Source organism: Gavialis gangeticus, unplaced genomic scaffold, assembly GCF_001723915.1.
Source record: "Gavialis gangeticus isolate Ggan-Ray unplaced genomic scaffold, GavGan_comp1, whole genome shotgun sequence".
In the NCBI taxonomy this organism is placed as follows: domain Eukaryota; kingdom Metazoa; phylum Chordata; order Crocodylia; family Gavialidae; genus Gavialis; species Gavialis gangeticus.
The window spans coordinates 32,919,260-32,930,452 of record NW_017728993.1 but is presented as its reverse complement, the minus strand read 5'-3'; the positions used below and the strand labels follow the sequence as shown (position 1 = coordinate 32,930,452).

Below are 11,193 nucleotides of genomic sequence, written 5' to 3'. Positions count from 1 at the left end.
AATGCATGGCATATTCAATGCACAGCTACATTATGCATTAATGTAAGAGCTTGGCTTCAATTGATTAACTGATTACTGTGATTGATTGGTTTATTTTGTAAAGGGAATATAATGATGTCTCTGAATTCCTTTCCCCCTTTATTTACTAACTCCCATTCCTGCACAAGGGTCAGTTAACAAAGGAAATCAATAGAGCAAACAAGATGTCCACTGACTGTCCCTGTTATCACTGAAGGCAAAATAACAAAACTGAGCAAAGTTGCCACTTTAAAAATCTGCATTGTGACCGCTCTATCATCACATATTAGGGTTCATTAAGCTGCATATAAAATATCAGTAAATAAAGGGGGAAAGGAATTCAGAGACATCATTATATTCCCTTTACAAAATAAACCAATCAATCACAGTAATCAGTTAATCAATTGAAGCCAAGCTCTTACATTAATGCATAATGTAGCTGTGCATTGAATATGCCATGCATTGCTGAATCACTATGTTTACTTTGTCCCATTTACCTAGTCATAATGTGTCATTAAGCATATATATATATAAGTATATATATATATAATTTGTTTGATCAATTTAAAAGCACTGGGAATGGAAACATAACACATTATACAAACAAAAAAAGATGCTGGTTTGGAATACTACACTCTGTGCACATGAATGAATACGAAAAGTTGGTTGAGGCTATTGTCAAAGTAAGATTAATTAGCCTAATCCATCTTAATATCCTCTTTCTGTCTGCATTGTGAGCCATCACGACCTTCCTGGCAGGTGGAAGATACTTCGAAGTGGCATTAAAGCCTTTTTTTCTTCTCTAATGGGAGCCAGAATAGTCAAAATGCTCACACTGATACTGCTGCAGCCATTAACTAGAGTGGAACAGAAATTGGTCTGCAGAGGCCAGATTCATTAGTCACCAAGAAATACAGATTGGAGCCTCTAATCTGAGGTACAAATGAATCCTCTGTCACAAAGTGGGAACTTGCTTCATTTGCATAGTGTAAGTCAGCTTTTGATTTGTAATTTCAAGAGGTTTATTAGTCTTATCTGAACAGGGAAGCTCATTTGAGACCTACTGAAAATGACACTAGTCAGAAATTAAGGTCGTGCTACAGTTTCTTGTGCATCTATATACAGTGCTGATTATATGCATTCATTAACTTGAGGCATTCCTTATTTATTACAGTATAATCTAACTCTTTGTATTTCTCTAGTGGAATCACAATGATCATCCATGTAATAACATTTTGCGGCACTCATCTCTGCCAAAAAGAGGGAGGGGGGAAAAAGAAAACTACACCTGTCTCAGTGACATGAGTCTTGGACAACACACCAATTACAGTACTACAGTTCAAACATTAACTGTTATCTTAAAAGGTGACTTGCAAATAGAACTATGACATTTCAATCCACTCCAACAATATCTGCCATGCTCTCTATTAACCAGGCTAAAAGGAACTATTAGAAAATTATTATTTAACATATGACTCTCCCAACTCCCTTTTTCTTCTCAGATCTTGCAAAATCTTGCTGAGACCAGGTGGTTCCTATATTTTTGCACAAGAATGTACCGGAGTTGAGACTGGAATGTGAAACCATCTTGTATTCAGGGGCCACTGTTAGGTAAGTGTATTTTATTTTTATTATGTTGTGCGGTGTTTCAAAGTTGTATTATTCTTGTAAGCAAAAGCTAGGAAGATTAAAAAAGAAACTTTGAAAAACCGTGCAATATAATGTTTAAAAGCCACTTACATGATCTAGCTTGGGCCAATTTCTTCTGCTAACAGGATTGCTTGGTGGCACTGACATCATTGGCATGGGATTACAGACTGGGGACTGGACATTACACAAACTGACAAGTGAAGATCTAAAATAAATTAAAAATTAGGTAACAATGTGCTATATGCCTCCTTGTAGCATGGTTAATGGGACACTTGGCACATATTGCACTAGAAAAAATTTAGGAGCACTTGTATTTTATTTGCAGTTCATCCTGGCGTTGCCATATTTGGTCTTTGTAATGACTCTTAAATGAATCTTTGGAGAAAATAATGTCTTACTGACATTAAGAGTGAACCACAGAAAGAACAAAGCAGGCTGTATAATGTGATTTTTTTCATGCACATACATTATGGCTAAGCAGTCTTTGATACAAGAAACTACCAACATGATGCCTTTTCTGTTAGATTGCCGGATTTGTTTTTCCCCAGAGAGCAACACAAGGAAAGAGAAGGGTTATCTCCAATTCAGATAATGCCCAATGCTGTTCTTGTACTTTTGGACAAGTGGAAGAGAAAAAAAGTTGTAAACTTTGGTATTTGTTTATTCTGAGAGTTTTATACCTGTGCAAAGCCAACATTTGTACAGCTGATATGGGGCACAATACACATTTATCAAAGACTGAAATACATAGGATCATGCAGCAAGATGATAAAGCGTGGCAGGTTGCTGAAGCAGGGAGAAAGCAGGGTGACAGCACAGGAGAGATACCTTAAGGTAAGCCCTGCATGTCTTCTCTCGTTTTTGGAGCTTTTTAGTAAGAAAAAAGAAAATCAGAAGTTAGACACATTCTGGAAAGCTACAGAAATATCCAAAAATTAGGCTGGTGTGTCAAATCCTAAATTTGCATTATAAAGAATCTGGTTGTCTTGTCTAATGTTAGCCCAATGAATTTCCATGGGGCTCTGCAAAATTATGGAGCCCATGGCTTTCCAGCCATAACACAGACTAAACCTACATTTGCTGCACTAGTATAAGTTCTGTGCAATGCTTGAGGTGAGACTATGCCTCTGTGGCCGTATCTGCAGTTTCTGGAGTAGATTTGTTGAGCACCATTGCTAGGAGTTTTGAATTAAACTCATCTTTCCAAGGGCTAAAATGTCACAGCTACCAGGAATGGATGGTGTGAAAATGAGATAGTCCTTCCATAACAGACTGGGCAAAAAAGCATCCCTTAATCTGTACAGTAACGACTAACTCCATACAAATGGGAGGAAGAGGCAAGTCATGAAGCTTAGCATCCAGAAAAAACTAGAATAACCCTTTTCTTAATAATTCAAAAGCCAACAGCTATTTTTAATCTGATTTACTATTTGTTGATAGTAGTAACTTGATGGATGTGTAATATCCCCAATTATCATTAGTTACATGAACTGACATCTAAAATAAGATAATGAACTTTCTAATCCTGCAACATACTTTATGGCACCTTTGACCTTAGCATATGAACAGGGCTAAAATTGTTGCAGAACAAGCTTTTTAAATTCTTGTTACTCTTGAAAGAAAAGTACTGTCCCCTTTCATCCAAATTAGGAATATATTTTAATAAAGGGTACAAATATATTTTGCCTCAGTCAGCTGCTGAAGGTTGCATCCTGTCACCAAATTAATATAATTTACAGACTCTTGTGGATTTGTTTTTTCCCCTACACCCTTTATTTCTCATGCCGTCAGGAAATTTGAGCATTCCAGAAAAAAGTATAGATTTGGCAGCAATGTTTCTGAAAGGAAAAACATAACCCACAGGGGAAGTGTTATCCTAGCTACGGGAGGGGTGTTAAAGTGGGTACCTTGTTATAACTCCGTCCAGCAGAGTCCTTTTCACTAGGCCTCAGTTCTTGCAGTTGAGCATCAAGAATATCCACCAACTGTTCCATCAGTCTCACTGATGAACTTACATCGCCAGCAAAGACTGGTCCTTTGGTGTGTTTAGCCAGCTCATTGGCAAGACTAGCAGCATTTTCTCCACTTCTGATCTGAAATGACAATTTATATTATCTCAGCAGGATCCCTTGTTCTGCTTGCGGCTCCTAATTCCAATTCCCTGCATACCTTTGTTGTGGTGAAATAACCATTTGCACATACATTGAAATCTGCAACTAATTGAGACCAATAACTTTCTCTTTATCTCAGAAGATTAAAGGTTCTTAGATCCATGACACACAAAAGCAGTTCTTAACAGCCATCAAAAGCAGAAATCAGATTGGTAATTTTGGGCCAGATCTTCCATTTCATCTTCACTTTTATTTTACTGCTATTATCAGACACTAAGAAATCTATTTGCTCATACCAGCGCTTGAGGCATTTGAAAGTCAAGTAGCTTGGTATTGACAGTGAATTATTTAGTTTTCCCATAAACTCAGTAACGCTCATTAGGGAGGGAAACACAAAAAAGAGGAACTGTGCTCTAATCATATTCTGCTATTAATGCACTTTTGTAGAAATCTAGTTTATTGTATCATAATTTTCTGCAAGCTAAACATCTGCTTGCCTATTGCATATTTTGGTGTGCAGTTCATAATATTTGATTTATTAAGAGAATGTACATTTTGTCTTTTGAACATCAAAAAAGCTATCTTGAATTAAATAGCAATGAAATTAAGTAAGCCTGGACTCATTAAAAGAGCTTAATTTATAAAACAGTTTACCAAGGAACACATGTGAATCTAACTTTTAGTAAATGCTTTACAGACAAAGCATGCATAATTCTTCCAGCTCTTAAAACGAACAAAGAGTAATAAAGATGGTTTCAACATACAAAGCTGAATTATTTATGTTCCGAGTTAAAACCCTTAATCACCAGTGTATATCATATTAAAAGGTTCCAACCAACCTTCTGAGCCAGCTGATTTACCCAGTGTGAGGTACAGTTGCTAAGATCAGGGCCCTTAGGGTTCCATGTTCCAGTGGAAACCATGCAGAGATACGAGGCAGTTCCTACAACAGATGTAGAAAACAACAGGGAAATTGAAACCATTTTTCTGAATGCATTCAGAAAAACAGCTATGATGCATCCCTGCTCCATGCTAAATTTTGAACAACGTAAGTGGAAGCCGTTGACAATAATTGACAATGGAAGAAAAATAATGTAGATTACAAACGGCGACAGAAAGTCAGTGCAAGTTATCAGACTTTTACAGCAAATAAACAAAAAAAGCCCTTGGTTTTTACCTGGAAGTTATCCAGGGAAGAACTCATAATGAGAAAGGCAGCTGTAAGCCTGTTTCACTACAGTCCTAAAGCAAAGACCTAAAATACGACCTGGATTCTCAAAAAGTGTACGCAAGGTAATTCTGTGCCTAAACTCAAATACTTTTTACAGATTAAAACCTGAACCTCAAGGCACAAAATTTTTCAAGTAACAAAAATCACAAAATAGCTTGCGATTAAAAATTATTCTCCAAAAAAGAGCTGCATGTTGCTTGTGAAGCATTTATTTGAATCAAGATATGTTTTTAGGGCAATACCTCGAGTTCCTTTGGGACAAGGGCGTTCAACCATCATTCCTCTTTGGGTCTGAGGCCAGCTAATCCCCCGGGCCTCAGCAGGCTCACAGAATCTCTCTGGCAAAGGGAAAAAACTTGTCACAGGAGGAATTTTGGTTGTGGAAACTGCTGGTGGTGGCTTGGGTCCTCTGCTTCCTTCCTTTGTTCCCCCAGATAAAGTTGTACTTGTGGGACCTTTCTGTGAAGTGGTGCTTGTGGTTGATACAGTACTTTTGTACAACTCTGCTGAAGAAGTTATTGTCACTGCTGTGGTAGGCACTGTAGATTGAAAATGAGAGTAATAATAAAGTTCTTAAAAATTATGGAAGAAACTGTAGGAAAAGTTATTTATGCAATTTTACGTAATACTCTTGTGTCTCCATTTCTTTATCTCAGTATAAATCTTCCCTCATCCTCAAAGTCATTGTCTATCTCAAACTAATATGTTGGTTTCAGCACATTCTCATTACAACTATCTATACAATACAAATTCATAGTTACATTTCAAAAAGCCAAGAGGCACCAGTGGTGAATTATCAGTACTTGAAAATATGCATGAAACAACTAACCAAATTCTGATAATCTCAGAGAAAGAACGGCATGATAGGATAATTTAAATTGGCATGATGTAAACAACAAAGCATTGTGGAATGTAAATAACTAGGCCATTAAAACAACAACAAACTTCAAGTCACCCACTATACACCTTGCAGGAAAATAATTACTGTAACATCTTCCCACCCAGCAGTCATTCTTGCTTGAAAGATTTCTAGCATGCCTGATTAGATCCAAACAGAAGAAAAGCCTAGCATACATGTGTTGTTTTAGTGCTCAAACATCTTAGGCTCCATTTTTTTTTTTGATAAAGCAGGTAAGAAGAAACAACTAATTCAAGCCAGTGGCAAGTATATAACTTAATTTTCTATGTCAATACAACAGCGGTTAAGGCCAAATAATTTCTGATTCAGAAGCACAGCTGTTCATTCTACTGACCTATATAGAAAATATATTCATGGAAATAATGAATGTAACCAATATAAAATAAATAGAAATGCTTTGGTGTCTATTCTATTCCATCTTTAGACACCATTTGAGCAACAGTGTAGCCATACAGGCAGCTGAAAGGTCATCATTTAGTATACCTACATGTCCACGGGTGTGAGTGGAACTGAACAGAAAAAGCACAGACAGTTCCCTGCCCTGGGAAACTACAAACTCAAGGCAAATAGTTACCTCATCTTCTAACAGACAAAGTAGAAACAAATGGATCTGACATGTTTCTGTTTTAAAGCTGTTCTTGGTTATGTCCCAGAGACTTACTCGTAGGCTACCAAGAGGATTTTTGTCTCTGACATCCATGGGCTATGCCGACTTCTCAAAAACATATTTTTTTGAAAAAAAATTAATTAAACCACAAACACAAACAAGAAAAGAAGTATCAGGCTCTCTCAAGAGTCTTTTAAAAAGTTTATTTTTTAAAAAATATTTTGGATAAGAGCTTTAAATGTTTTTCAACCATTTAGAGAATATTTTGCACTACTTATTCCCTTTACACGTTGTTCAATTAAATCTTTAAGGATAAACATTACAGACAGTAAAAATGCATTGACTGAAGTATTATTGCCCTGATTCAGGATTTATTTTCAGTTTTAAGTTCTTAAAAGAGCAAACTAATTCACTTCTTAACAATATATGCAAATGTGATCTTTCTGTCTTTATTCTTCATCTTAAATCAGAAACTTTTTCAGGTCATGTCTTATTTTCAGTCTAATTTATTGAATGTTTGAGTACTGTCTGCATAATCCTGTTGAACTTCTTGTCTAGCCAGCTGCTGCTGCAAAAAAACCTATTCAAACTTGTCTATCTTTTCTGTAAGCACTTGCCTGACATCTTGTGAAACCTCTGTAATTTTCTTTTGATTACAGTGCAGCCAGGCTTTCAGTGCTTTCTCAATTAACATTTGTCAAAAGCATCACAGTCACTTGCAGAAGTGTCAAGTAACTGATGCTGAATCAGGTCCTGGGGATTGAGCACAGGAGAATGAAGCAGGGGAGAACCACTTATTACTATAATCCTATACATCCCATGACACATTTTGCTAATTAGTACATATTTAATCACTGAAATCTGTATTAACAATATTGCAATTAGCATTCTCTTCCTATAACATTTAGGCTGTCCTTATTTCAAGAGCCAAACATCAGTAGAAGAGCTCATAACAGCTGTCTGAAGTTGAGCAGTGAGGTGACAATTTTAAGAACAGATAATTTCATATTGTGTTTTGAGTGCAGCTAAACTGCTGCTATTGTGCCACCTTAGCTAAGGATGGCTTTCAATGCTACCTATTAAAATGGCTTCTGAAGCACACCTACTTCCGTTTTAAAGATGATCTGTAAATGTTAGTACAGTAACAAGAAATGCAAACAAAAAGCATTTATGATTTAAAATTAAAAACAAAATAAAATGTTAAAAAGAAATTTCTATTTGTATGATATTTGGTCTTGATCTAAATGCAAGACATGAATGGGGAATTCCACATCTGAAAGTATCTGTCACAAGAATCTAAATTTGGAAGTGGAGGAAACTACTTTCCAAAAGACTGAAAGAATAGCATAGCCAAAGAAAGTCCTTTTCAAATATATCTAACATTTAGGAAGCAGACTATTTTAATGAATTAGGAAGGATTTCACTGACCAGGTCATTCTCCTGAGATGCAAACAGTTATTTGATAATCACTATCGCTCCAATTTTTCATATTGTGAAAGTTTTGGGTGATGGCATATGCTGGCTTGCTTTCATGGTGCTGTAAAAAATACTAGATAATGGGAATGGGAATGATTATTATTAGCCTCTCATTCTCATTGACAGAAATGGGGCCCAGAGGCTCAAACAGTATGTAATTTGCCTCATGCAGTAAAACAAAAGCAGTAACAAAATTAGATTTTGTTTGGACTGAATTTTTGACTGGGCTACAATGCAAAGGCATTAAGACTAGGCACAGACATTCAAAAAGCCTGAGGTGGAATCAATCTAAGTTACACAGTTTTTGGTAAGCAGTGTAGTTTAGATAGGTAGCCACATATTTGCCCTGGAGGGAGGAGGGGGGCAAATCTTAGATTGAGTTCTGCCATTTTTAAACCATGAGTATAGACTGGTTTCTGTTCACTTATACCAGTAAAAGGGTAATGTCTGTACCTGGCCTAAGAAAAGAAAAACTTCTTCCACTATTTTTTAGTACACATGTGCATATGTTCAGCTTAAAAGCAATGCACAAACAAGTAAAGAAGTGAATAAAAAAGGAAGTAATGTATAGATGGTAAATTGGCTTAATTGAAATGGTTATGCAAACAGATCATTTCTTCCACCACTGATGGTGAAAGACTGCATTTGTCTAATAGTCTGATCTATATAAAAAAAAACTTAGAACAGGAAGTAAATAATTATTTTTTTTCCAGATGAAACTGCAGGGAAGTATTTAGCTAGTAAGGACCAGATTTTCAATGATATCAGTGTGGGTAGACACTGATAAATACATACCTTTAAAATTTAATCTGGCCCTACACACCTAATTGCACTGAGATGCCTATGTAATGCAAGAAAGAGGAGACTAATTTTGAAGACTTTGCTAAGTTCCTATCTAAATCGGTAGGTGTAAAAAACCTTTAAAAATCTGATCCTTGGCCCCATGTTCCTTTCTTGTGTCCATGTGACACAATATTCGGTAGAGTTCACAGAGGCACTGGAATCTGACATGGCTGCATAGTGAGTACTTCTGCCATGGCCTTGAACTCTTGGCCTCTGGACTTCCAGACATTTGCCCCAGTGTCCACACCACCAGTGCTAACCCCAACTTACTTTTGCTGAGACTTGGGTTCTTAAGTGTCAGTTTTTTTAATGTAATTATTAAGGTAACTAAAGATACACAAACCTAGTTAAATTTTCAGAACCTGCCACATGCCTAACTCCCATTGAAACCAGTTAAGTACATAGCCACTTTCGAAAATTCCACTAAGCCTATCTGAATCTTTGGGAATCAGGATATTAAAAATAAATAAATCTTTGAAAATGGGCCTTAGGCTGGCTACTAAGTCAGACCATTTTGAATTTTTTAGAGAAACAGGCAGCAGGCTGCAATACTGAGTTAATACTTCCTTTTCCCAGAAAAGGGCCTTTGAACTCAAAATAACCACAGACAGTAAATAAGGAACTTGGGTTTTACATCTCTTCTCAGAGATTGCCATCACTTTGATATAAAGAGAGAAATCACCAGTTCTTCCTGCTATAGCTATGTCCTCTTTAGAGACCTTCCAGCCAAGTATTAACCCTAGACTGGTCCTGCTTAGCTAGAAACCTGGAGTTAGCAAAACTGTATTCTAAATTTATATCTGAGCATGAAAACAAAGGTTTTAATAAACTGCAAAATTACAATTCGGAAATTTGCTTATTTGCTTTCATTATTTTACCTTTTTCTTCACCACCACTCTTAACATCAGTCTACAGCATGAGAAGATTTAAGGGCATTTATACATATACCTTTTCATCCCACAACATGCCAGAGATCCAGCAGGTTGGAGCAGACTTGATTGAGTCTGCTCCCCATGCGAGCTGACACACCCTGCAGTGCTTCGCATGCAGTTGTATAAGAGGTGAAATGTACATCAGCACACAGAAAACGGCAACGATGCACTTCTGAACTAAAACACCTTTGACGTGATTTAGTTCAAAAGCACACCACTGCCATCTTCTCAGCACTCATGCGCAGTTCACCGCTTATACAACTGCATGCACTACAGCACCAGGCACTTGTAAAAGCGCCCGGTGATGTGGCGCAAGCATGTGTACAAATCCCTTAAGATCCTGGTAGAAAGCTAATCTTTAACAGCTTTTTCATAGCACCATGGAAGTTTCATGAAGTTACAAAAATGTACTTTTGTCAAATTCCAACTCTCTGAAGCCATGAGTGATGGTACTACCAGGGTTTGCCTTCGGTCCACATTCATGGCACTGCTGCACCCTGCAGTGTTCCAATAAAATATAACACCAGTTAACATGCAGCAAATAAGGAGGATGACCTTCCAGTCAAATGATTTTGTACAGATATGGCAAACTGTAATGCACAAAGATTGTCTTCCCCTAAATCTTTAAGGAAAACAAAGGGAAGGATAGGTTTTTGCTTTGTTAAAAGACCTCTGCTCCAAAAAACAAAACCCCCTAAAAACAAATTTAAAAAAATCATGTAATAACAAATCAGTTTCAAGATATATTCCACCCTTCCCAAAAAAGAGAAAAAAAATGTTCTTGAAATTTCTTTTGCCATCTTGCATTCTTTGGATATTTGTGATGTTATCTGTTCTGGAAGAAAGCCAATATTCATAACCACTGGGCTTTTCAGGCTTCTAAAGAATAAACTTTGGCTTGAAAGTGTTTGGGGTGGGGAGTTTAAGTCAACATATATAATTTATGCATAATTTAGGGGGTCTGTTTTTTATAGCATGTTTTCACTCAGTCCTAAAACGCTTTCTATTTACGTAATTGTCCATCTCATAATGTTTCAAGATATAATGCCAACAATTTTGCAGACATGTATAGTAATCCTCAAATGGGACACAAAGGATGAAATCAAGGGAGAGATCTGTGAAAGAAAGGAAAAGATAACGTAAAATGAACCCATTTCTTAGTGTAGAAGACAAGGTTCTTTGGATGAATCTGATATCTTTTATTAGACCAACTTTTTTTTAGTGAAGAAGAATAATTTAGTCACAGCATTATGAATTTCCAAAAGCTTAAGGAAACGGGGACTGAAGAAAAGGGCAAAATAGGTAACTGCAATAGCTTAAAGCAATTAATACATGGACAAAGGGTTCAGCTGAAAGTAGAGTAAATTTTGCTAATATTCTAAAGATTGCAGTAGGCAGTATGAAGG

The 11,193-nt window shown here is 36.6% G+C and overlaps 1 protein-coding gene across 8 annotated transcripts in view; it reads right to left on the bottom strand.

Annotated features, from left to right (window-relative positions):
* ADGRL2 (adhesion G protein-coupled receptor L2) overlaps window positions 1-11,193 on the bottom strand; it is a 603,135-nt gene that overhangs the window by 62,218 nt on the left and 529,724 nt on the right. For 6 of the 8 annotated variants that reach the window (XM_019501511.1, XM_019501512.1, XM_019501504.1 and 3 more), the window contains 4 exons: window positions 5,253-5,549; window positions 4,619-4,722; window positions 3,576-3,761; window positions 2,497-2,535 (listed from right to left, as the gene is read on the bottom strand). In XM_019501511.1, the coding sequence (XP_019357056.1) occupies window positions 2,497-2,535; window positions 3,576-3,761; window positions 4,619-4,722; window positions 5,253-5,549 (626 nt within the window). The remainder of the gene's footprint in view (window positions 1-2,496; window positions 2,536-3,575; window positions 3,762-4,618; window positions 4,723-5,252; window positions 5,550-11,193) is intronic. The other 2 variants (XM_019501507.1, XM_019501510.1) reach the window with 1 other exon arrangement.